This window comes from Montipora capricornis, chromosome 3, assembly GCF_036669925.1.
Source record: "Montipora capricornis isolate CH-2021 chromosome 3, ASM3666992v2, whole genome shotgun sequence".
NCBI classification, from domain to species: domain Eukaryota; kingdom Metazoa; phylum Cnidaria; class Anthozoa; order Scleractinia; family Acroporidae; genus Montipora; species Montipora capricornis.
Window position 1 is genome coordinate 72,873,607 of NC_090885.1, and position 27,283 is coordinate 72,900,889.

At 38.8% G+C, this 27,283-nt stretch overlaps 1 protein-coding gene and 1 long non-coding RNA gene across 4 annotated transcripts; both read right to left on the bottom strand.

Moving 5' to 3' along the window:
• Positions 1-3,172: 3,172 nt before the first annotated feature.
• Positions 3,173-18,133, bottom strand: LOC138043993 (E3 ubiquitin-protein ligase Mdm2-like). Of its 3 annotated transcripts, none has more exons than XM_068890552.1 (7): positions 17,880-18,133; positions 14,348-14,394; positions 13,007-13,066; positions 9,604-9,792; positions 7,777-7,857; positions 6,912-7,107; positions 3,173-5,002 (listed from the first exon to the last, which is right to left on the bottom strand). In XM_068890552.1, the coding sequence occupies exons 1-7, from the start codon at positions 17,918-17,920 to the stop codon at positions 4,537-4,539; spliced, it is 1,080 nt and encodes a 359-aa protein (XP_068746653.1). In that variant the 5' UTR covers positions 17,921-18,133; the 3' UTR covers positions 3,173-4,536. The 3 variants fall into 3 exon arrangements, with proteins under 3 accessions (XP_068746653.1, XP_068746655.1, XP_068746654.1); XM_068890554.1 differs by lacking the exon at positions 17,880-18,133 and adding an exon at positions 16,426-16,917; XM_068890553.1 differs by lacking the exon at positions 17,880-18,133 and adding an exon at positions 16,275-16,352.
• Positions 18,134-24,200: 6,067 nt separating this feature from the next.
• LOC138043994 (uncharacterized) lies at positions 24,201-25,697 on the bottom strand. The gene is made up of 2 exons (XR_011131377.1): positions 25,545-25,697; positions 24,201-25,017 (listed from the first exon to the last, which is right to left on the bottom strand). It is a non-coding gene; the product is annotated as an uncharacterized lncRNA (long non-coding RNA).
• Positions 25,698-27,283: the final 1,586 nt, after the last annotated feature.

The window sequence follows — 27,283 nt, forward strand, 5'->3', positions numbered from 1 at the left end:
AATATCATGAATACCTTCAATTGCTGTTGAAAAGGTATCCATCTAAACTTACAATGGTTATGACACTTTTTATTATATCTCTAAGATAGTACGCTATGATTGGTTGATAATCATACAGCGGGCTCTATTTTAAAGTACAGCCCGCGCTAAATTTAAAGGTCCATTTTTTTGCTTGATAAAGAGCTAAAAATGTTTTTAAGTTACTAACCTAGGGCGTTTTCCATTAGGCAAAAAGTGTCGAAAAAGCCGAGTAAGGAATCGAATCGCACGCAAATATTCCGAAAACTTAGATATACCTCGTGAAGTGGTCATGAAGTTCCGGTATTCCGGAACAACCGGAAAATGTCGTCCCATTGGTTCATTCCTCCTCGGGCGCAATAGCTGTTTCAATTATTTTAACATGACTTCGGGACAAAACTCGTTATGTGACATGTTTCAAACGGCCAATCGGAAAAAATTGTTCCATTCGCCACATAAAATCACCGAAATTTCAACTAAAACGTCTGGTCGAATGGAAAGCGCCCTTCGTCTTCTCAAACTTAGCGCTCCTTCTTTTTTCAGTTCAATTTATGGCCCCCATGCGCACAAACTGAACTAGAAAAGAACGCAGGCACTTTCACGACCTCGGTTTGTAACTGAAGTATATATGTATCGATTAACAACTAGATATTTTAAACTTTCTTACTTGGCAATAAAAATAAAGCATCTTGACTTTAATTTATAAAATAAAACCTTTTAAATAACCTTTAACATAGTATGATACGAACTATAATTACGATTCAAAAAAACCACCGGATAATATAGAGTACGACAATTATTTTAACTTCTCCTACGTTTTAGGTAATGCATGTACTACATAGCTGCCCCAAAAGGTTTGCAGGGAGTTTACTTAAATAATGACAACCACGACGCCAACCAATCTCGATCCCAGAGCCCTTCTCTTGACTGAGGGTCGATCCGAGACTCTGGTGACGAGAATGAACACCGACGAAAACGTCACTTGAAAACACAACTTCGCGGTCAGAATTTGTAAAGAAAAGACGGAAAATATATTTGTAAACTCTACGTAGTTACTTACGCTACCTTTGCATTAGTAAACCATTAATAAAAGCTAATGTTTTTAAGTTTCAATAGGCTGAGTTGCTTTCAGTTTAGAGAGGATGAATATGAAGATGATGATTGTGACATGGTCGCAAGCAGTTTCTTGCGGTCCAAAGGACCGTGTCATGGTGATCTTAAAGTTTTTGACAAAATTTCTGTTAATCTCTGTACTTCAAAACATTCTCTTCAATACGAAGAGATGACAAATAACTATAAGTTGAAACATCGTCTTAAAGGGCCACCGACAACCACAAGTCTTTGCGGGCGTGCAAGCTATCGGCGCCATTTTCTGTAATACAGAAACTAGTATTTCTTGAAAAGTCAAATTCCATCGCCTCACATCGTCGTGTTTTGGATGCCCAGTAGCTTCAAACTTTGTTAATATTTTCCTTAATGTTTAAATATTGTATTTTTGGCGTTATTTGGGTGTTGTGTTCGTGTTAAAAGCGAAATGAAAACTGTGAAGAAAGGTCGTCCGCCGAGGAAGGAAAAGTGCCATGTTATTTGGCTCACTACTTCAACCTTAAGATTATGGAACGAAAGGAGGAGGGCGTTTGGATTAAAAAACAAATCGAACAGCGAATTCGCAGACGTTCTTCTTCACGGGATGTTTCTGAAGCGAACCGGTCGATGCGATTGCCCGGATAATAACAACAACAAAGGCGCGCAAAGGACACTGGTTGTCGGTGGCCCTTTTAAAGACTGAGGAAAGAACTTGAAAACTGCAACATCGTTGCCTAACTTTGTTCATGATGCAAACCAGTTTAATCAAGCGTGCCCGTAGCTGAAGACACAAGTCAACTGTTAATGGGATAGAAAAATTAACCAAAAGCAAGATTTATCACAATGATCTTGATTTCTACATATTCTATAACGAACGAAATTGAATAAAATAGAAGGGACACGGCTACATGGATCAGGCTGGGACGTCTGGATTGTATGCGTGTCTCGTGACTGGCCAATGTGATAGCTTCCAGTCATCTCGCACGGACGCTTCGCCACCAACCAGCTCGCTTCCTACGGGAACGCTTAAAGCACGAACAGGAACCAACGGCGAGATGACCGACTATTACACGTGCTGGTGGCGATATGACTTGTCATCGGATTCGATTGAAAACCTCACGTTACCTTTGTCAAAAAGTGGAACGCATGATCTCACGTTGGCTTTACTAAGATGAACGATTGATTAACAATTTAAGAAGATATTGGTGATTAATTGATAATCACCCGTATTCGGGGTTGTCTTTATTACTTTCTCTCTGTTTCATCTCCTTTCTTAACACCGGTTTGGTGTCTTCAATTCATTACTCTCTACGTTTCTTCTTATTATTTTTTTTGCCACCTGGGTTTCGTAAGCGTAGTGAGTTCTTGTGATTTCGCTGAAATACGAAAAAAATTCTGAAAAAGATAACATCCGTCCAAGAAATTGGACGTGTTGTCAAATATTTTTTCCTGACAAAATTTCCACGGACCTTTAAACTTATGAAACTACCAATCAAACTAGACTTGATAACATATCGACGATGATAATTATTTTTAACCACTTACTTCTAAACTTGACTAAAGTAACTTTTAAATAATTATTAAATCAAGTCAACGTTTAATCTCTCTTTAATTATATATTAAAATATATTTCAAATGGGGACTAATTTGACACCAACAAATGATATAAAAACTATTCTCTTTTACCTTATTTTGTTCTGTAAATGACTGGTACAAGGAGCTCGTTTTTAATGAGGCTAAATATAATTTAGGCAAAGTTAAAACCAAGCCAATGCAGCGGTTTCTCCTGTGATATCTGGGGGACTCCAGGGAGGTTTGCAGGGGCATTGCCATGTGCTTTGGCTTGAGCCAACTTGTTGCTTGTTCGCTTGCTTTTCCCTCCCTCCCTCCCATGTTTTAGGGTAAGTATCCATTCCACACATTGGTCTCAGTGATGTGTTGACGGATGCCGTGGGAGGTGGACTGTGGCTCGGTTGCCATGGTAACCTCCTTGTTGCTGAGAAGAGAGCTGCCTTGTCAATTGCTATCTTTACAGCACAGGTCTACCCTTCAATAAATTGGCGTAGTGTTTTTAAAAATGTTTTCATGCATGTACGATGAAGCAACTGATACTGTACCTAAAAATATTTTTTTTAACTATGACTGTCTACCTGTACAAACAAACTGTGAAAAGATTCCAAAATGGGACAAGAATCGATTTTGCGAGGTTCCATAATAACTGACACCTTTGATTTCCAACTTACGACAATATCAGCCAAGCTAATGGTTAAAAAATACTTATATTATCTGAGTATATAGACGATTTGGTTTTGCTGGTAGTCAAATGAATTTTATTTATGGACATTTTCGTGGGTCTTTTTGTATGAACTTGTTCTTTTCAATGCATTTAAAACACATCACTTCTAAAGTCTACTATCACTTCTGCTTATACTTGTCATTCTAATGTACAATTATTCCACAAAAATACATTATATCTTCAAGTTAAGCAGTATTTTATGAATCTTCGCTTAATTTAAGCCAGTTATTCATTTCAAACTTTCTTGAAAACAGATAAAACAATAAAGTTGTGCAAAGTGTTCCCAAATGGAAACTACATCAATGTTAAAAACATAAGTATAATGCTTTATGTAATATAGTGTTATTACATGGCTATGTGTCAAAAAAAATATAATAACAGTGACAGTAACATTAATTATTGATGATGATGATAATAATAAGAAAAATAATAATATTAAATAATATTGATTTCTTATGGCTGACCTTTCTTGTGATTAAACAATACGGCTGACATTGAGGGACTTTCTTATTTTGTTTCCATAATTATTGCTTTGATTGTTAATTTGCTCCGTCCATCACAATTTGCTGCCAAAAAGGTAAGCAAGGATAACAAACTGTTGCCCAAATTACCTTGAAAAATACATCCATATATACAAGCTACGTAATTTCAGATATGTGAAGGGATGATTGTCTGAATCAAGGTCAAACTTTTGACATTATGTTCAACAGGACTAGTTCAATAAAATTCATTGATTGAATCACATGTTGAACTCTTGTGACCTGAACTTAATAGGTTTGGCATTCAAGTAAAAAGTTTGACACTTCAACCAGACCTAATAATTATTGGCAAACTAATCCGAGAATATAAAGGACGTTGACGACATGTGCATTTACAACAAACAAAAAAGCTCAGAGACAAACAAAAACAAACAGAGAGGAAGCACATACCAATAAAAAAGTGAAGACAGCTACAACACATCATTTTCTTGAATAGTACAGCAAGTACAGTGTAAGTATTGGAGAACAATCAAACTACGTCCCAACTTGAAAAACGTACTCTCTCGATGCCATAATGGAGGAGATTTGAGAGGATAAAGGCCTGAAGAAATTTTCACGGATGGATAAAACACTACTGTCATTTTCCATGCATCCGAGTTAGAAGAAATTTTTCACAACGAGTTTGATTTTTTTCCGGCAGACTGGGCATTTCTTTTTGTTTTCTTTTAGTCTTTCCGCGCATCCAATACAACAGACCTGGTGACCAGTTCTTCCATGCACCAAGCTTGCATTGCGTGGTTGTGTCAAGCAAATGACACACAAGTCCGGAGAGAAGGCAGACTCAGAGTCTTTTGTTTCAGAGCTTTTAGCAACAGCCTGTGTGGAGTTCACCAAACATGGTGCACCTACTGGTGAGGATATACGTTCTTGGTCGTCCCTTGTACCTGATGTTGAGGCAGTTGTAACAAAAGAAGTACTAGAGTGTGACAAAGGCCTGTCTATCTGTAAAGATGATGATGATGACAACAGCAAAGGACTTTCAATGCTTGGTGCTACTGGAAGGGACGCACATTTTTGGAGCATTGGTGAAACTGGTAATTCCACCCCTGGTTCTGATGATAACCTGTAAAAAGGTTCACAGTGGGAAAAATAAATATCAGTAATTTTATAAGTCTTCAAGGTTGGAATCAACTACTCTCAAGCATGTTAAGGCATGACCCTTGGCATAATTTGCATTAACTCTAAACTTAAAACTTGGCAGGCCAACATATCTCAATGACCTTAACATTAAATTTTTTAGTTGTGCTAAGGTTACGTAATTCTGGTCCATGTGACTAGCTGGAAGTGTTTTCTTTTTGCGATAGAAAACTGGAAGAGGGCTGCTCAGATGACATTATAGTAAATATAAAATTATAATTATACTACTTCTGATATTGCTTGGTCATCCTAAACAAGAATCTGTCCAGAACGATTGACTGCAATGCCCGGTTGAAAAGTAACATGTACCATAGGAAACAGGTCACATAACTTTCTTTTTCCTTTAATATTGCCTTATACATATTATTTTTATCTGTTCAGGACATCATGGATCCATACAATCTCTTTACAAAGAGCCAATGGTAATACAAATGTACACTACTTTGTGATAATGGCTACTACATGGTGTAAGCCTTGGACAAAAAGAGAGCGCACAAAACGTCCCGAGAGCCGTCTTAAAACTTTTGTTTAGGCTTAAGGTTAGTTTCTGTGCAGGTTTAGGCTACTTTCTGTATTAACCTTAGGCCTAATTAGGTCTAAACAAAAGTTTTAAGACGGCTTTCGGGACGTTTTATGCGCTCTCGTTTTGTGTGAGGCTTACACCATGTAGTAGCCGTGATAATGAACATCACTGGCCCATTTGAGAATCCAGGTTTCTGACGTCATGAAACACATCACCAAGTCAACAATGCAACGCCTGCTGAATGGCTTTCACAAGAACACACCAATTTGAATTTTTCTGGTGCAACAGCTGCGATTCATTTGATAGAAACAGTTCTCAACTGCATGATCATCTGAGTCAATTGTCTTAAAGTGATCAAAAAATCAACTCTTCTTTTTACTTGGATTTTGATACTACGTTAACTAAATACTAAGCGACCTAAGTTTTAAGCCCTTATTTAAAAAAATACACCTGTTTATTTTAACTGGAATTTTCCCATTTCCAACTGGATCAAGGAGAAAATAACACCAAAGGCTCACTAGTACTAAGACTGCAATGTGTGTGTAATTGCCGCAGAATTAATATGCAGCACAGGAGTTTTGCGCTTTCAGACTTTTAAATTCGCATTTTGCATGTACAATAAGCTGCATTCATACGCTGAAATTTTAAGCTTTTGAGCCTTTGATGTCACTTTTCCCTGGATCCAACCCTCCCAGGTCCAATTGGTCAGTTTTGAACCTGAGTAATTGTGGAACGTGAAATCCAAAACTTAAACTTAAAGTAAACGGCCTTTGGATAAAAATCAAAGATCAAAATTTTGTCACTCAGGTCTTAAGCAAACACACTTTCAAAATCTGAAGGAAAAATGGAAGAGCGTTTTTTTTTATCACAGGGGCACTTTAACATGCTTGAGCAAGTGAACACACTTCAATCAAGGGTTCAAGTCAAAAGTAGTAATTGTGAGTTCAAGACAGCATTCCTGGCAACATTAATCAGTGTTAATTACAGGGTTCATGGCCTGAAACTTTATAAGCAAATTTTACAAGATAATCAAATTTTGAAGTTAATCCACACAGCAAGTAATTACAGCCCTGCATAGCATAGTGTAATAACCTACAGTTTTGTTTGAAACAAGCCAGATGCCACAAAACTGTTGCCAACTTGATCAGAGGAATCAGTGTATAGTTTCTCTTTTCAAGTAAGTTGGGATAAAACTTTGGCTAGGCAAGAAATATCTGCAGCCCCAGATCTTTAGCAAGGCCTCTAATTCTTAAATTATGATGTAAAAAGACTGTATTGATATAGAGTACATGTAGCAAAATGTTGTTCAGACCTCTTCAAATGAGGAAGCCATTCATGCCTTTCAACCCAGCAGCGTGCACACTGACGTGACATTGGATGATTTTTAAGGCTGCACTCTGGACAGGCCCATAAATCCTCTTCATCAATATCTGAATCCAAGTCCTGGCCCTCTTCATACTCATCTCCACCATCTGCTCCTGGATCCTCATCCTCTGAGCTTACAATAACTAGTGAAAGAAATCAAAGGTACTTCTTGTACAAATTGTTCACAGTAATTATTGCTGCCAGCACCAGTGTCAAGTACCTTACTATTCTTGACATTTAGGATCCCTGTGCCTAAGTTTGGGATTGCTAGACCTAAGGTAGTAATAATATAGCCACATGCGGATGATTTGTCAGTAAACTGAGGTCGCATACAGATTATTCTAGTGTGGTAATTTGTGCACTAAAAAAGCCCCTAATGCCACAATTTCTCATTATTTTAGTCTATGATCATCTCAGGTCAATGTTATTCTTTCTGTAGATGTGTGGTGAATAAAGTTGACCAACAAAAAAATGATTAAGAGGTGCTTTTTGGTCTTTCATGGCAGAGCTGTAACTTTGACAGTTTTCAATAAGTGTGACTAGGCAGCAATATTTAAGGAGTAGACAGAAAAGGTATCATAGAACTAGTGCTGAAGGAGCACACCTTCAGAAGGTCCAGGGACATGCTGCTCTAGTAAAGTTTTGAAATTTAGGCCTCTTAGAAGACATTTCTCATGTCATTTGTAACCATTGGGGTGATTTTAAAATCTAAATGGGCAAATTCAAGTGAAACTAGCCAGCAAGTGTCACCAGCCACTGGACCTCTTTAAAAACCCTGCCTCAAAGTACTTTTGGAAATTCTCCGTACAAACCTTCATCATCTGACTCTTCGTCACCATTCCCATCGTCTTCTGCTTCACTTTCCGAACCAGGAGGCTCAAATTCCACAGTTTCTGTGAAAATGAGCATGTCAATCAATTATTAGAGATTTAGGCAATAAGCAAAGCAAATGATGAATCACTATGGTACACTTTCTATTGGACAAACTAATCATGCTGGAAAAGAAACTGCAATAGTTTGAACTTGTTGCAAAAAAGGGTTTTTCCACGCTTTCGCTGGTCTGTCCCAGGATCACCCTTATTAATTTTCCTCTTGGGTTTTTATACAAAGATCAACATCCCAAGAATATACACTGTACATGTAATATTGGGCAATCAACTGACTTTAATGCCTCACTGTATGATTGTCCTGAAAAGGTGATACATAGGGCTCATGGCACTGATCAGATAGATAACATGATAGGGCAGCAAGACTCCAAAATAAAGCTCATCAGTGTAACAGTGAATAGAAAGAAAGTTGAGCTCTATTAAAAAAATGATTGGTGAAATATGCAGGTATAAATATCTTTCTTTCTTTATTTATTTAATTTATTTAATCGCTTTCACCACAACAGAGAAACAGGCTGTAGTGGGGGTCACACAACAGAGCGAGGCTCCAAATTAAGTGCGCCCTTTTTACCCTCCCAACCATGATATACCACAGAAGATACACCAAAACTGGGAACTACATGCCCTACTCTTTGCGACAAGTGAGCACTAACACTAACATGTACATGATGGCTGTTACGAGCTTTCATATCAATTAAATCTTTACATAGCAAAATTTCACTTGTCATACCTTTATCATGTGAGTTAACTATTAAAAAAAATTAAGATGCTATCATGATACAATTGTTTTTCCCCTCCATGAAGTTGAAATTTGAAGGTGATTGAAACAATGCGCACAAGGTGTTAGTAGCCAAGCTCTGAAATGTGGAGAAGAGTCTGGGCATTGAAACGGTGTGCCATTTGCCTCACAAGTACTTGCAAATATCTTGGTATTTCCTCGCCCAAGGCAGAACGATATATGCAACAAAAGTGATTGGCCGCAGGCGTCATAGCAAACAGCTTTGTGGAGGAATGGCGATTCCCTGTAGGTTGGTGTTCAGTTGTTCAAGTAAATTAAAGTGAAAATTAATCCCTTGAGAAAACTCTTGGAGAACAAGAATTGCAAATGAACGCTTCAAGATACAAACTGTTGGATCGATATTTAGGGTGCCACCACTCATAAAAAGGGCAATGATCAACAACAACATAGTTTGTTATATGTTTATACGGTGACATCTTGAGAAGTTTTTATGGATATTAATTAGGCCCTAGAAAAGTCCAACCTTGGAAGTTTCTGTAGATAAGCCACACACCCAATTTTTTTTTTTAATTTTGAGAAAAAGGTGCGGCTTATACAGGAACTTTAACGGTAACTATTGCATGTGTGCACTGCATCATAATACAATCTCAACTTATAGACCATTTGAATGATGGCATTATTTTACTACTGAGACCAGAAATTCTTTGTTATTTAGATTTTTCTTCTCCCCTAGGAATAAAGAAACACTTGTTTAAATTTGCCTCTCAAAGCAGTCTGGTTTTGGTTGTAAAATGATGCCATCATTCAAAACTGTAGGTTATTGAACTATTACTTAATTGTTGTGTGGAACAACTTCATGCAATTGGCCTATTCTTTCAATGTGCAGTTTCCCAATGTAACTACATGACCAACGTCATGAAAAAAGGAGAGCAACTGGTTACGGGGAAGGTCCATACAAGCAATGATTAGTTGCAACATGTATAGGAAAGCTGTAAGCTGACTACAGAACTTACCCTCAAGGAAAAACAGGTCATCCTCTGAATCTGATATTACAGCAGTCACTGCTGATTCATATCCCTTCACAAGGAATACTGCACTGTGTGGTTCCGATAGCTCACTCTCACTCTCAGATACTCTTGTAGAAGAAAAGAAACCCATGCACCAAGGTAATGGGGGAGGAGTAAGACATCCCCTGGAAACATCTAGATGAAGAAAACTCTTGGTTATTTCAATAACTCCAGTGGGAGGCACGGTGGCCTCATGGTTAGAGTGCTTGACTCCGGATCGAGTGGTCCAGATTTAGGTCGTGGCTGGGGAAATTTTGTTGAGTTCTTGGGCAAGACACTTGTGCCTCCCTCCATCCAGGTGTATAAATGGGTACCGGCGAAAATGCTGGGGGTAACCCTCCGATGGACTAGCATCCCAACCAGGGGGAGAAGAAATGCTCCTATTTGCTTCATGCTACCGAAACCGCATATAAGCGCCGGCCTGAAGGGGCCTTCTGGCTCGTAAGCAGAGAGAAACAAAGGAAAAATGCACAATTTCCAACAATCCTTGAACTTAATCTATATACATGTACAAATCCAAAAACAACCTCCAGCCTTAAGCTATTTTAAGGACATTATTTGCAAAGGTAAGTACTTTAATAACATTATTAATGAATAGTTAATAGAGCAGTTTCATCTCTTTGTTTTGTGTGGGAACAATACACATTTTTTATGCAACTTGAATAATAATTTTTGCGATAGGTCAACTTTAATTTGTCAACAATATCTGAATAAAGTTGAAAATAGACAAGTGAAAACAATATTTCCTCCTCAGTTATTTTATCCCATTGACTCCCTGGGGTTCCCCATTGACGAGTAAAATCGTCTGGCGTTAGACAAAGAATTTTCTCCTCTTTTCCTTCCGCGGCTTCTCTTGCGGTTTTCTTCAATTAATTAAATTTCTCAAATTTCAGCGCCTCTTCTCTCATGCTCTTTTGCTTTTCTTCAACTTTCCCGCTCTTTAACCTGTTGCTCGTCACTAACATGATTTCCCACCAAAAAATTGCGGGTTGCCAAATGCAACGCTTCCACACGACTTCCTGCCAAGGAAATTTGCCCGAACACTCCAGGGCTCGAAATTAACGAAAAAATCCAGTCGCATTTTGCGATAAGATATGAAAATTTAGTCGCAATTTCACAAATTTTAGTCGCAAAATCGCCGCGCTGCATTGTGTTGTCAGTGGTTTAGCAAAAAAGATGAGCCCGCAATACTTGTGTGTAAAGAAACTGCTGAAAATGGCGAATGATCGAAGAAATGGAGCTGTGCACGTAACATCGCAGCTAAATTACCCTACAATTACGCTATCTTCAGAGAAAATTCACAGCGAGAAACAAAATAATTTTGTCATTTCTTTATTCATTTTAGGAAAAGTAGCAGCAAAGTGGCAACTGCTAACCCTTTTGTTTCAAAACAGCGAAGGTGACAACAAGTCGCAAATTTGCAACTTCTCTAGATATTTTAGTCGCAAAGGGAAAAATTTAGTCGCAAATTCGACTGTATTGGTCGCAATTTCGAGCCCTGCCCTCACGTCCCGAGAGGCTCTTCTTCCCCCCCACCTCCACCCCGACATTCGGGCGGATGGCAGACGGACACACACGTTATAACCAAAATTTCTTGCATGGATAGATTTCCCAAAAAATCTTACCCATGGTGCTCCGCTGGCATGCTTCGCGTGCCTCAGCTCCGCTATAAAATTCATGCATATTTATTGATTGTCTACATGGCTCACAAGTAAAGTGTGTGCACTTCATGCGGGAGGACCTCAGTTCAATCAGCAGGTAGGGAGAACTGACAAACTATTAATTTTTTTTACTTGATTTCTTTTTAGTTGGTTGTTTAATTTTAACCCTTTGACGTCCAAACCGGCCGAAACCAGCCAGACTTAAATTTTACTCTGTCTAAAGCCAGACGATTTTACTCGTCAATGGGGAGCTCCTGGGAGTCAATGGGTTAAGGCTCTTTCCCAATGTTCTTTTTACGTTTTTGATTCGTACATTGGGAGGAATGGCGTTGGAATTCCCAAATACTGCTTTCTATTAGCAGGTGTTGACTCACAATGGCCAAATGAACACAATTGTTCCCTTGATAAATGCTTGGCACAATGGCCACTTAAACACACATGTTTGATTCACATGTTTTGGAACAACTGAACGAACTAGTTCACAAGAAACAGGTCAACTGGAGTATTGTGCAATAATGTACATTGTGGAACACACAAGAACGAAGCAAGATCTTAGTAGAAATTTCTCATTGTCTTTAAAGCTTGCCATTGTCAAAGAAAAATCAATTGTCCACTTTAACAAATACTACGAAAACCACCGATCTGTGGAATGGATGGGAATTTATGTGCCTCTGCCCTGCCCACTTTCACTTGTAAGTAGCTCAAATTCTTAAGAGGTATTGGCAGAACTGAGCGCATATGGAAGGCTCTATAATCATGGAAAGGCTCTATAATCATGGAAAAGCTCTCTGAGAAGACTTGAGAATGAAGATTATACAAGACATTACCATAAAATGTAGATAAATTTTCCATTGTTGCAGTCGTTAAGCCCATGGGAAAGAAATTTCATAAAAATGTTCAACGAAAGTGGGCTCATTCCACAGATGGATGGTTTTAGTAGTACTTTCAGATGTGAGGTTACTGTGTCAATCATCGCAGCGGAAACGATTTTGACGCTTTTCTAAATTTACATGATTGTAAAATCACTACTGTTTGCGGCCTGCAGCTTCCATCTAACCCTGTTCCATCAAATTAATGCCTCATCCACTCCAAGAATGAGCTAAAAAAGCAAATTTTTGCTTCTTTGCATCAAACTATACATCTGAACTTGGCTGAAAATGCAGCCGCTATCCTTAAAATTGCGCTTAATACTTTAAATACACTGTAAACGTCCCTACGATGCTATGATTGTCACTGTGGCACAAGAGTAACATGTATGCTCTTCATGCGAGAGAGGTGAGTTCAAATTACGGGTTGGGATAATTGATACACTTCCTTCGAGATCAGGAAAATTAATAAAACATTCCAGATTTGTGACTAGAATGAAAAAAACAAGAAGAAAAAAAAATAATCACCTGGATTTATACCCTGCTATGCCTATGTCATCCCACGGAATTAAACATTACTTTCGCTTCAATACTGAAGACTCTGCTTGCACATTTGGACTGGGTTTTTGTCGTCATACTTTAAACAGGATCTTGTGCACTTGAAATTCAAACTTGTTTTGCATTTCTTAAGGACTGGGAAACGTTTTAGTAGGTCTTCAGGGACTAATATTATATAATATTGTTATTATTATCATTACTAAGAGCATTAATTAAAGGTACATGTATACTATGAAGGTTTGTTTTAAAAAGCATTGCTCGAACCTGTCAAGGCTTCTCTTTTCCGTTTTCTTAATGGCTTCTTGGGTGAGGTACAAATGCTTCCTGAAGAAGAACATTGCAAAATATCATCATCATTCCTGAACTGTGTACATGTACATGAATTAATTTAAATCTTGTCAAAACAAAAACATGTCAAGTTTCTGTGACCTTGAATAAACAATAGTGATTTCGAGCTCCTTTAGCCAGCTCAGATGTTACTAATTTTTATGATGTCAAAATGAATACTTGTAACATTAAGAAGGAAGTGGAACAACTTTGAGTGATTGTAGGGCCAAATTCTTTGCATTGTCATTTGGCCCACTGAATAAATAGCCTTTTCCATTTCTGCTTTCCCTATCCCTTAAATTAAGGAACATTTCAGGTTTGGTAAGTACATTAACTTTTTAAGTGATACAGTGCCTTGACGTGGCAGTTCACTGGTTTGGCTCTGGAAGCCTCCTTTGCCTAAACATGCACAAGGGCCTTTTAACCCTTAACCCTCTCAAGAGTACTAGTGACACTTACAGATTTAACTCTAGATCTGTCTAATGCCACACAGTTTTACTAAATCCCAAGACTCTTTGGGCATTGGGGGGTGCCACAATTCCCTCTGTCTTTTAAAAACAGTCAGGTTCTAAGTCATCATCTTCACCATCTTTTCTCCTTTTGTTATCTCAAAACATTTTAAAAGACCAGCTTTTCAAAACATGCAGACTGCAGTTTCCTACATGTAATTAATGGCTTTTTGGCCCGAGATTTCGAGCCTGCTTTTCCCTGTGCAAATGCAAGCAGAATTGTAGTTTATTCTAAGAAACAGATGACTCGATATTCATCGGTTTCGAAATGCGAGAAGTATAACTGATTGCAAAAGTTTTCAGATTTTCCTTAGAAGAGGTTTTAACTCTACATGTATGTACTGAAAAATGCACAAACGAAAAAATTAATGACTTTCCAGACATGGGCCTCAGCTTGGAAGCCAATCAAGAATTTGCGTTGATGAGATCAGCACCTGAGAAAACACCCACATGCAGTGGCCTAATCTAATATTAATATATTTGTGACAGTTCATGGCAGACCTCTAGTGCTGTTTATCAGATGATATAATTTTGGCTACAGTTTAGAAATAATAAAAGACCATGCATGCAATCACAACCAGTACGGATACAGTAGTTTGCGGCAAACTGATCACAGAAAAGATACGAAAATCCTAAGTATAACTGCATCCGTAAGTTTAATTCAGCAGATACACGTCATGAAAACATATGCAGAGGTGATCCTAATAAGCATAGGTGTACAGCATCAGAGGGAATGTTAAACATTGCTTTGTGGAACTTGCATACATACCTTGCTCATTGTCTGAACTGTCACAGTGTGAAGTTGTTAATACTTTGCTAAAGAAAAGAATTAAAAATGCAACCACTCACTCAAGTTAAAAAAGAATAAAAATAATAAAGGAAAACAAAATAAACATTTTTAGTAAATTGCAGTACATTTACATCTCATAAAACAATATGATTTATATCAATAATTATTATAACTGTTTGTTTCATTTTCTTAATTTGCTGGCTTGTTCTTTAGTTAGTGGCATGTACCAGCTACCATTTGGCCATCATTTTACTGGGTCAGAAAATCTGCAAATTTCATGTGTAGTTAATTTTGTTCCTACCACATTTCAATGCCATCCATGTTGAAAGAGACCTGAAGATAACTAAAATGACTAATTTTTAAGAATATCTTCCAGTTTCTACCCTTACTTTCTTGATAAAAGTGTACTGGATAATTTTAACCCCACGTCAGAGAACGAAATCCAAAATGTGACCAATTACATGTATAAGCTACTTAAGAATGAAACTTCCTGTACAAAAATAAATATGTTACACATATCTAGAAATCTTGAGCCTTTGCTTAAAGTCCGAATTCCAAGATGTTGGTCAGGTGTGGATTACCAACACCGTTTTCCCCTTTAACTGTAAAAGTGCCAAAGTCCAAAGAATAAATTGAGTTAATGACTTATGAAAATTGAAAACCCGTCAGGTAGTTGACAGAAACTGACTGAAGAAAGATTGGCTGCTTCTTGCTAGACTATGGTAGTTCAAACTGGCACAGGGTATACTTGATACCACAACATTGAAAAAAGAGTTGTGAACTTTCATACTTGGCCCTCTTCAGTTAAAATGTCAAGTATCAGATAAAACTCTTAAGTAGTATCATCCTCATCAACTGCGAGCACATTACAGCACATTACGTCTGAATTTGACCCTTAAAAAACACCTAGTCCTTACAATACTTTGTGGACGACTCTTGCCAGCGAGGTTATGCTGCCATGCGCATCTCCATCAATCATACATTTGTTCACAGGTCCCTGGAGTACAAATGACATACATGTAGACTGCCACTCTTTTCAAACAGTGCCTCATGACAGAGAAGGCGCCTGCTTGTTCTCTTTTTCCACAGAAAGACAAAAAGGTTGAAGTATCTGCAAGGGTCACACCAAGGCAGCAGCCTTTTCTCAATTCGCTAAAGCCCCTTGTTGTTGGTTGGCCAGGATTTTTAAAAACCATGACCTCGGCTCAGCAGACCGCTTCTTCATCCCATTGGGCTTACTAGACCAGGGTAAGAATATCCTTGCAACTTTGACAAAAACAAGGATATCAAACTTCATGGTATTCCTCTCAGGCACATTCTTAAGAATCTTATAGGCAAACCACAAGAAAAGCAAAGCCTTCAGAAGCATTTTAGCTAGTCCAAGTGTAATGACTATTCCACAGATTAACCAACATCTAAGAGATCTCATACACTGCACTTATGGATTTTACGTCCACAGTAATTCCAGTAGTTTCATAGGCAACTCAGTGGCCATTACCACTCTCAGAAAAAAGAGATCTTCCCCACTGATGGTGGGCAAGGCCAATTCCTATTCAAGTATTAAGAAAAACAACAACAAAATGCATTTCACAGAAGGAAATGAAAAGAGTCTCGATGTTTTAAAGAGGAGAGTAAAAAAAATCATCAAAGATAATCTTTTGAGCATTATCAGCAAAAGTATGACCAAAATTTTTAATTAAACAATCAAGCCAACATTTGGACGATTACACACGAAATACTGCTGTCGTTAGTGATCAATATATCTAATGAAAATGAACACAATCAGGGCTTTTTGCTCACAACGGAAAAACCTTGAAGCTGGAGATAAGGAAATCTTGCAGAAGCTTAAGATTAAGAGTAAGCTGGTTAAGAAAATCACAGAATTAACGTCTGCATAAAGGCTTACACTGACATCCTTCTGCGAGAATTTTCAGCCAGCTTCGTTCATCATTTGAATTATAAACTTGGCCTGAACGCTCTAATGAATGTTATTCCAAGCGGTGCTAAAAATATATATGCAGAGCTGTACACTGTTCAGACACGTTCGAAAGACTTGCCTTGACTTGCTGCAAATATCGATACCGCAATTCTGCAGACATCACGAAAGAATGCAAAACATGCTCAACACCTCCTTCGCCGTATTTTTTACTGAAAGAAACAATCTCTCTTTCGCCAAAAATTCAAGACCTCGGGTTTCCACTGAGTTAGGTAACTAATGTTAAAATTGGCAACATGCAAATGACAGGAGGCCTTGGGAACTATATTCCATGAGGGTCCACATTTTCACGATTCATGGCACATAAAACTCGAGTCCAACAAAACTCGTAGCGAATAAGACTTATTGTTCTACGTTTCATCCGCAAGCATACAAAGATCGGGAGGAGACACACTTAGATCGATTGAATTCTGTGATGGCGATCGTAGCTCGATAAACACTTAACGAAAATCAAGATGAGGACAACTAAGTTGTCAATCTCGACCTCAATAAATAAAAAATTGCTTTGTAATTTGATAAACTAAAGGGCGAGAACGAAGAGGAATTATGGAAATGCGCCGAAATTAGATATCGTTTATAGGCAATCGTGGGAAAGCGACCTTTAACACCAAGATATCGCGGTGATCGACAGCTTTTGTTTTAATCGGCGATTTAGCGCGTGGCGCGTTGAGTACAACCAAAAATTCAATTCATTTGACAATTTCACAAAATCTGATAACTTTGTCCAGGTGTAGAGAAAATGAGAGACCGAGGTACATTTCCGCAGAATTAAAACTCAAAATTTGACTGAAGTAAAGAATGTCAATAACAATAAATTCAGTAAGTTAAATAAAGTTTACCGCTTTGCATTGGTTTATGGATCATGATGGCACAGAGCAGGCATCTTTCTGAAGATTTCAAACTTCTTTTTCATTGACACTTTCGGGGCAATTTCAATTAAGAGTACTTCACCTTGCCCATACATGAAGCTTAGCTCTAGCTGTTGTGTCCGATCATGTAAAGAAAATTTACACATTTGTACATGTTCGACGAATTGTAGAGCAATAGTCAAGGACGTGAATGAAAAGCTGCTCAAATACCCTCTCTCGAACATAAATCTTGTAACGAATATCGCAAATCTGAAAAAGTGGCGCTTTTTGTTGATCGACTGTGAACGAGATCACTAAAGCTCAGCAGACTTAAAACTTTCCTTCAGCTCATCCGAGACTAGATTTCCAAAAAAAGGGAAATTTATTTCTTCTGAATTAATCAACAACACATTAGTAAAGTTCAAATAATCAACGAAGAAGTGAAAAATTACGCCAACCAGAAAGGACGGCGCGAAAACCAAACAACAAAATTCGACACAAGCTTATGCTTGGAGTTGAAGTGGAGTTCCAGTTAGTAGTCTAGAGTAATCTTTCACTTTTCAATCGCGAATTGTAAAGCGATTGTTTCGTGATCCTTGCTGAACCCACAATTTTCGATTCGACAGACTATTAACGGAGAATCTCAGTGCTTAGTTTAGCAACTTACCAAGCCTTCTTCTCAACCAATGCACCGTCCATAGCCAGCATTTACTTCCCCATAGATCTTCTTCGCTTCGCACCAGATGCCACGATTCAAACAGCTTCTTAGGAGAATATACAAATGATCTATTATCGTTGTTTCTCCTTTAAATCAATCCTTTTGGCAATAATAACTGAAAAATAAAGCTTATCCCCTCGAGAAATTTACGTTTAAGACAATCCAGCATGAATTTGACGTGAAAAGTTCTTTTTCACTGGAAATTGCCTTTTCGATATTTTTTACGGTTTAAGGGGTAATTCTGTTTTCTCATTAAAAGCGGAAGCAGTATATGACCAGCCGGAAATATTGTGGCTTAGCGGAGTTGTGAACTTGTCCAAGCATGCCCCTATGGTCATTGGTTGTTTCAATACAAATCTCCTTAATCTCCACAAGGATTGGTTGAAAGTTACAATGACAAATGTCAATCATCTTTGTTACTCTTTCGCGCTCTTTTTATCGCACGTTATCAATGGAAATATTTCGCGCGCCTCAATGACCTTTTCGACAAATTTGACCTTTTAAGAACGATCAAATAATACCTCAACGGAGACAATGGGTTTCGAACCTTGTCATTTTCCACACATTTAACATCGCATTTCCTTCGAAAATGAAATAAAATGTTAGAAATATTTCAACAGGAACTAATTTTTGTTAAGGTACTGCTGCGTTTATTATATACGATGACTCGCCAGTCGCTTGAGTTTTCTGACTGGCGGCGAGTCGCCGAGGAGCCGAAAAAAACTGATTACCAAGCCATCGAGCAAATATGGCGAGCTACCAAGCCACTTTTAGGTAAAACACTCAATATAAATACAATATAAATTGGCCATTTATTCTGCAAGACAGAAATCCTTCAAAAGGACATGAAAATACAACGACTCCATCAAACTCGAAGACTTTAATGGGTTCTAAATTCCATTCGAATTGATCCCTGGATCTCCATGACCTATGTATCAGCCAAATCGAAGCTTCAACATCCCCCCAGGCATACCCCGGGCATTTGACACCTTTGCCGTCCGGGGAAGGGGGGGGGGGAAGGATTGGATAACTGAGAAAAACGAAAAGAACTGCGTGTGAAAAGCGAGAGGGAACCCCCTCTCGCTTTTCTCGACTATCTTGGAGCCTGGAACAGGCTATAGAGCGAATGCCCTGGGAATATAGGCAAGCGCGGATCTTGGAAAAAAAATTCCAAAACGAGCGGGTACTCCGGAATTTTTGGGGATTTAAAGGTTATGAGTCGAGGTATAGCAAACGAATATATTTCAAGTCTGGACCGTGAGGGACTCGATTATTCGCTTATTAATTAATCATTCCCTTTACCTCTCGACTTCTACTTGTTCTGACGCTGTTTCCTGCGAAAATGTCGCTACAGCCAGTTTTCACGACAGGGCACAACATTGTTTGGTCCGCTATCACGGTGCTCTGAATAATTAACAATGACTATAAATATTCGGACCAAATAAGGAATCAACGATAATGGTAATTTAAAGAAGAGTTCTTGTTAGGGGTCGACCATTTAACTTTTGGGGGCGGGGGTGGGTGATTTTGGAAAAAAATTTCCTGCAAGCGCTTGTCGGAAGAAAAAAATTACATGCAGAACAAATTTAACAGAAAGCTTATGGGACAAAAAGAGAAAAAAAATTCCTGCACACCAGATTGCTAGAAAAAAAATTCTTGCTGACCAGAAATCACCCACCCCTCCCCCCCAAAAGTTAAATGATCGGCCCCTTATATGACTAGCTCCGTGAGCGGGCAAGATGAACCAAATCGCGCGCTGTCGTTGGCTACCTGAGCGGGCAAGATGGAGCTATCTTGCCCGCTCGAGATTTTTCGCTTGGTCCCGCAACATCAAAGATCATTTTTTGGTGTTTTAAGTCATATAATAAATCCTTTATTGATCAAGCTTGTTCGGTCAAGATGGCTAGATATTGGCCTCGTACTTTTTTTGCGTGTTTATGGACCTCGACTTCCTCTCGGTCCATTAACACCCAAAAATAGAACTTGGCCAATATTCAGCCATCTTGACCTCACGCTTGGTCAATAACCCATATATACCTCTTTCAACCTTTAAAACATTACAGCTCGGATTCGGATTCTGGCGCCTTCCTTACCGGCCACAAAAAAGGAAAAAAAAAAAAAAAAAAAAAAAAAAAAAAAACAGAACAAAAAACCGTGTCTCTTTTTTCCAGGTTCTCTTTCGTCCGTTCCCATGCTTCTCTCTCTTTCCTTCTCTCGCACCATGCACCATGGGAGGGGAAGAGGAGAGTTCTCGTCTCCAGTGTCGCCCGGGAAACTTAACCGCCAGGGGGCCTCCCCGGTGTATCTGGATAATGAGTGAAATAAATGTATATTTGAAGTGCAGGTTATAGACGAAAGAGAAGTGATCCTCGCACTTAGCTGAATAATTTCGCGTTGCTACCTGGAGATGCTTCAGTGGATTCATGGTTTAGAGAAATTAATTCATGTTCCACGAGCCTGGCGTGTTTATTTAGCGACTGGATACGATTTTCGCGAAAAAAATCGTGCTTGTTTTGGGTCGATCGGAGTCCCGACGCTGGCTTCAGTCTCCTACCTTGTCACTATACTATGAGGGAAGGTGAACGGGGACCATTTTCCCCGAAACTTCGTGTACGTATTAAAGACAACAACAGCTCACCACATGGTAAGTTTCATCGATTTTTATTTCCATTTTCTAGCAAATTTCCAGACCTAAACTTCGCCTCATATATGTCCTCTATATCTACCAATGTGGCGCACACAGTGATCCTGGGTTACCTGTGGTCAAACTTCACAGTCGTTTGCTTTTTGTTACCTTGAAAACATGTTAAAAGATAGGCGTTCCTTTACAAGCGGTTGGCAAGTTTACACATGACATTTCGGGACTTTCGAGAAACGGGCCCCTGGACCTTGTAATATCCAATCAGCCAGAGAATATCAGAAATATAAAGATTGGTGATGGCCTTGGATCTTCAGATCACAACATTATAACTTCTGACTTACAGTGTAAGATCACTTGACCATGTCAACCATCAAAACAAATCTACGAAAACAAAAATGCAAATCATGTGGGATAACTTTCGTCTTGAACTATCAAATGTCTCATGCGACACCATATATTGAACGATGATATTAGCGTTGACTGTGTGTGGAACAATTGGACGTGTGTCTTTTTCAAAGCTGTTCATAACAATATTCCATCAAAGGCTATAAAATCAAAGCAAAATGTTCCATGGATCACATCTGAAATTCGCAAATTACTTCATAAAAGAAAGCTTGTCTGGAACGGAAAGCTAAATCCACCCAGCTCGAAAGTGACTTGAACAAGTATAAAGTGTTCAGGAATAAAGTAAAATCTGAACTGAATAAAAGCTACTACATCAGACATGTCCACATATTAGTTGAGTCAAAGAATCCAAGGCGTTTTTGGTCGTTCATCAAATCCACAACAAATAATAAAATGGTCCATCCCTTTAACAATAAAATGGGATGATCGTGACGTTAAAAAATCGTCAGGCAAAGGAAAAGCTGAACTATTTAATAACTTCTTCGCGTCAATATTTTCCTCCTCATCTGACTTCAGTATTGATGCCCAACCGCTTCATCTACAACTAATAACACCATAGCAGATCTTGTGTGCTCTGGTGTAAACGTTGAGAAACTATTACTTGTCTGAATACCAACAAAGCTACTGGCCCTGATGGCGTAACAGCACGATTGCTTCGCGAGGCGGCTCCTTCAAATTCTCAGTAGTTCTCTTTCATGCCTGTTCAACATGTCTCTTAATAAAGGAAAGTTACCATGTGACTGGAAGCGTGCCAACGTTACTACAGTATACAAAAAAGGCGAGAAAGAACTTTTCACTAATAATCGACCAATTTCTCTCACTTCTTTGATATGGATTTCGAGCTGGTCTTTCTTATACATCTCAGCTTATTCACTTATTCCACACGTGGGCGTCAGCTCTAGACAAGGGCAAAACATCTGATGTCGTCGTTCTGGACTTTGAAAAAGCGTTTGACTCGGTTCCACGTGTTCATCTTATTTCAAAGCTACGGATTCGTGGCCAGATTCTTGATTGGCTGAGTGACTTCTTACTTGATCGGTACCAACGTGTTGTTCTAGAGGGCGAAACTTGAGGGTATCATCTGGAGTCCCTCAGGGAAGTATCGTGACAGCCCGGTGCTCAACCAACTGAGCCACCGGTGCGCGGTGCTTGCTGACGACACACTATTGTTCAACTCTGGCAATCCATCTGATGTCTCCACTCCTATTCAAGATAGTTTCTCACGGATCTCTAACTGGTGCAATAAATGGCTATTGAGAATAAATTCTGTGAAATGTGAAAATATGAAAATTACAAGGTCCAAACTCCAACTCCGTGCTCCACATTACTTAATCTAGTTCATACACATAAACACCTTGGAGTCATACTATCATCCGATCTATCTTGGAAAACGCATGTAGTTACAGCTGCCGCTAACTGAGCTAACAAAATTCTTGGTTTACAAAGAGTACTTTTGGGAAATGTTGAGAGGCAATAATAACTGGTTATAAAACAATGATACGTCCAATCACAGGCAGCCCAAGTTCGGTATACGAGTTATAGACTTTGTATGGGAAATTAACTTTGAGCTTATAAATGCTACAATAAGCTGTAAATGTAGAAATAAATTGCACTTCCCTCTACATACAGTTGTCCTCGTCTTTTTTGTGCAATCGGAGGACAAACTGTGTCCGTTTTAGACGAGTTTGTGGCTTTCGAATTTTTACGATGTCGTTGCAATTAGTTGTCATGGAGGCAGTGTGGCCCAGTGGTTAGGGTGCTTGCCTTAAGATCCGGAGATCCCGTGTTCAAGACCCGCTCTAACCACTCGCTGAATTTGTTCCTGGTAGTCCCTGGTTCAACTTCGCAGCTGCACTTGTAAATAGCCAACTGGTTTGCCTCCAGCCAGTTGGGATTCTTAACAGTTGTTGTTGTGTTCTGTTGTTTCGTTGATTGTTTCAGATTGGCCCTGAAAAGCCCCTACGGGGAGTGGTCAATTAAGTATGTATTGTATTGTATTGTATTGTATTGTCATTTCCCCTCATAAAGAGAAGAAAGGCTGGTGACTCACGGCGATCTCGTCCCACAAATTGCTCTCGCATCACAAAGCAACGGTCCGAATAGCCATAAAAACACCACAGCCTTAAGCCCAGATAAATTTCCTATCACCTCGACTTCACTCCGGGACCACACAGCGATTTTTGGCAGATAAACTCCAAATAATGCGCGGCTTTCTATATCTTCCCATGCGTTCAGCTAGATATGTGGCTACGGCCAATATAGCTTAATGGCGATCATATTACATTCTGCACTCTCATTGGTGGTGGGAGGGGTTCAAATTGTCCAATGAGAGTGCAGAATGTAATAGGATCGCCATCATGCTATAAAGGTCGTAGCCACACATCTAGCTGAACGCTTGGGAAGATTATAGAAAGCCGAATACTTCTTGGAATTTATCCGCCAAAAATCCCTGTGTGGTCCAGGAGTGGAGTTGATGTCAAAGCCACAAACTCGTCTCAAACGGACACAGTTTGCCCTCCGATTCCACAGAAAAGTCGAAGACAACTGTAAAGCTCAAAGTTAATTTTCCCATACGAAGTCTATAAATCGTATACTGAGCTTGGGCTGCCTGTGATTAGACGTACCATTGTTTGATAACCAGTTAAAATTGCCTCTGAACATTTCCCAAAAGTACTCTTAAGTAAACCAAGAATTTTGTTAGCTTTAGTGGCAACTGTAAGCACATGCGTTTTCCATGATAGATCGGATGATAGTATGACTCCAAGGTGTTTATGTGTATGAACTTGATTAAGTAATGTGGAGAACGGAGTTGGAGTTTGGACCTTGTGATCCTCATACTTTCACATTTCAATAAAATTACATTTACCCAAAAGTGACTAATAAGGGGTCTATAATTGTCCATAAAATACACTATAAAGGCATAGGGGTTCTGAGAGGCCAGCGGCACATACCCACTGAAAATTGACCCAAGTACCCCTTCATGAGCTTTGGAAACTGACAGCAGTATTCAAGATTGCAACCAAATTTTTTTCCCTTTGTGACTAAAGAAGCAGGCTTATTGTCGTGTACCTCTGTAAAAATGTCGTAGCATTTTAAAGCTTTCAAAAATCATGGCTAGACCCCAGTGGAGGCGATTTTAATCGTCAACTGGCGATGTCCTAGGGTGCCTGAGTGGTCAATAGGTAAGATGATTTATGTAAAATGTCTCTCCACAGCAACAATAATCCTCTACAATCCTTAAAGGATCTCATTCACAATTTTATAAAGCTGGTGACCTATTGGATCATCATTACAAGACTTTGTGTTTATATTCTTAAATTTCTGTGTAAATTAGACTTAATTTTATAAGATAAAAAGTTCTGATCACACCACTCTCTTTCTGGTAAAAAATGTTAAATGCTAGATAAAGTTGAATCGTACATGTATCTACACAAACAGCAGTAACTTATTTCTAAGAAAATTTGTGAGATTTTCTCGTCAATTTCTCTCTTTCACTACAAGTTTGTGGATTTTACATTGACATAGAAATTTCAGTCATGCTTCAAGGAGTGTACTTTATATTAATTTTGTTATTTGATGTGAACAGCCAAGACATGACATGTGAGGGTTACTCTCTGCTAAAAACTCTTCTAACCAGATTGGATTTAATACATCCTCTCATCACATTACCTTTGTTTTTTTTTTTGCTTTTCTTTATCTGTATTATAGAAAAATGGTCTCTTTTTGTCCTTCTGGATGGTTCCGCCTTAAGTGAGCATGCTCTGACAATTATTCTTCATTTGAGTTGTTTCCAAAAGTGTTTTCTGGTGAATTGTAAGTTGCTGCAAAACTGATAAGTGATAATGCATCCTGGCTTCAATTTTCCATGAATGTGCACAGGCTGACAGTTCAGTCCCACTTGCTCTTCACACGCTTTCTAGGCTTTCCATCCTGTACTGATACTGACACATTTCCCTCTTGGCGTCGTGATAAATTCATGTACCCCAGGAACAATAAACAGCCAACAATTGCCACTGTTCCACTAACCATGACAACTTTGTTCTGTAATTTGATGAATCACACAACGTAAGAGGAAAGAACCACAGAGAAGAATATGGCTCCCAAGAGCATTCCTTTATTAAACTACCAAACAACAAACACACTGGTTTCTGGTTTTGTGCGACCTTCGTATTTGGAACAACAAAAAAACAAAGCTAAACTTCAGAATACCCGGCCACGATTGCGTGACATGGAATTAGCTTAGAAGAAAAGTATCCTAAACATTCATAGCAGCTAATTCTAGGCCTAATTAGGCCTAAAGAAAAGTTTTTAGGCATAAGGTTAGCTATTATGAATGTTTAGGACGCTTCTTCTAAGATAATTCCATAAAAACAACACTCAGGGTGCTTAAATAACTAATAACCGGAGAAATTGCTGCCTTTGTAATTGCAACGTCAAACTGTCGAGTGGCGCCGATAAAACCCTGTTGCTCGTTTTTTAAACATTGCATTATGTGTCACACAGGCGGCCTTGTGAGGGGAAAGTAAATTGCGTGCAAGCCCCTGGCAAGAAAAAGTCAGGATACTCACAGGTTTGATAAATAACTCTGGATTAATAAGCCGAAAAGCGAAAGTTGATTGACGACCACTGCCTTTGTTACCAGAAGCGGAAGCCATGTTCTCGCAAGACGAGTGGGCATTGGAGATTAGTCGCAATCCAAGTCAAACCCAAGCCCTCTCATTCTTCGAGACTTCGCCAGCCTCGTCCCCAGGGCGCTTTTCCCTGGCTTTGGATGGGACGACGAGGTTGGTGAGTTCGCGGGCTTTAAATGAATGACTTTTCAAGCGACTTTTAAGTTGTAAAATAAATGAGCTGTAAACTGAATGAAATCAAGTGAAGCTATGATCCTCGCAGTTGTGAACGCAGTTTTAGCATTTGCGTACAGAAGCCTGAAAAATCCAGGACTTTAAGGACGGTGCCTACTATTGGTATTGCGCATACGTTCTGCGCATCTTCAGATACTCGGATTTCCTATCCGTAGTGCTTACTATTGAAGGGATATTTTTGCACCGTTTAAATTTATGCGGAGAAAGCAGAACTTAGCAAGTGCTCTTGGTATCCAAAAAGAAAATTGGGGGTAACCATGCATTTTTTCAGAGATAATTTTAATTATATTAATATTAAAACCTTTAATTTGGAAAGGAACGCCATACGTCATTGCTTTTTATTTTAAAGCTTTTTGCTAATATTGTTGATTAATTATCTTTGAAAAATGCGTGGTTACCCCCAATTTTCTTTTAGGATTTTAACAACAATCGTAAAGATCTGCTTTTCCCGCATATTCAGTAAATCGCGCAAAAATACCTTTGAATTAGTAGGCACCGTCCTTAACGGGATTTGAACTGGTGACCTCGCCATGACGGTGCAACGCTCTAACCAACTAAGCGATGAAGCCACTGCTAAAAATAAGCTCACGATACACGAGGGAAAGTGTGAAGCTATGATTCTTTCTAGGAATTTTTCATATTAAAGTAATTTTTCAACTGAAATTACTATAATTTGTGGCAAAGTCTCTCGGGTTATTAATTGATAGCAAGCTGACATGGGAAAACCACGTAAGAAAAGTTATTAAATCATTTGCTGATCAACTGCGAATGTAAAGGCGAGTTGGATATTTGCCGGTAAAACAACAAGAGGCTATTTATTTTTTAAAATGATCCTGCCCAATGTCACGGAATTATTCTTTGTAAATCTGGGGCAGCTGTTCCACTGCTCTTTTCGAAGAAGTTGAGGCTTTGCATATCAAGGGTGCGTTCGATTGATCCTATTCCGGAATAAGAATAGGTGGAGTAATGATCTAAAACGGTATGTCTGACGTTTTGAAGCAATAAGATATGTTTAAAATAGCAACTTAGCAAGTCTTTGACAACTTAATGTGAATCTCCGTAAAAACGAAGGATTTCTAACTTCTATTCCATGTATTCCTATTCCGGAATACGGTCAATCGAACGCACCCTAAGGCAGCTAGGCAAATTCATAAGTTGTCATCTAAGCCCACTAGTGGATCATTCGACCTTCAGGCTGGCCAAGTCTTAGCTATATGTATAAGAAAAAAAGTAGCTGTTGAATTGTTTAATTAAAATAATGAGCAATGGAGGTCACTGGTTATTCTCTAATTTCCAGTTTTTTAAGTCTGAAAGAAAAGGAACTTTATCAAGGATGAGACAGATGAATACTGAATCGGGAAGAAACACCTTATTTTTTAGGGGACTCGTAGTTTGGAATAGTTTAGAAAAACACATTAGGGATCAGGGGCCAGTTACTGGAA

Bases quoted from the DNA above. Each gene is read 5' to 3' on its own strand.
- LOC138043993 (XM_068890552.1), bottom strand. From the start codon at position 17,920: ATGCTGGCTATGGACGGTGCATTGGTTGAGAAGAAGGCTTG. The intron at 14,395-17,879 runs GTAAGTTGCTAA...TCTTTTCTTTAG, and splicing joins TTGGTTGAGAAGAAGGCTTG to CAAAGTATTAACAACTTCAC. The intron at 7,108-7,776 runs GTTTGTACGGAG...TTCTTTCACTAG, and splicing joins CGAAGAGTCAGATGATGAAG to TTATTGTAAGCTCAGAGGAT.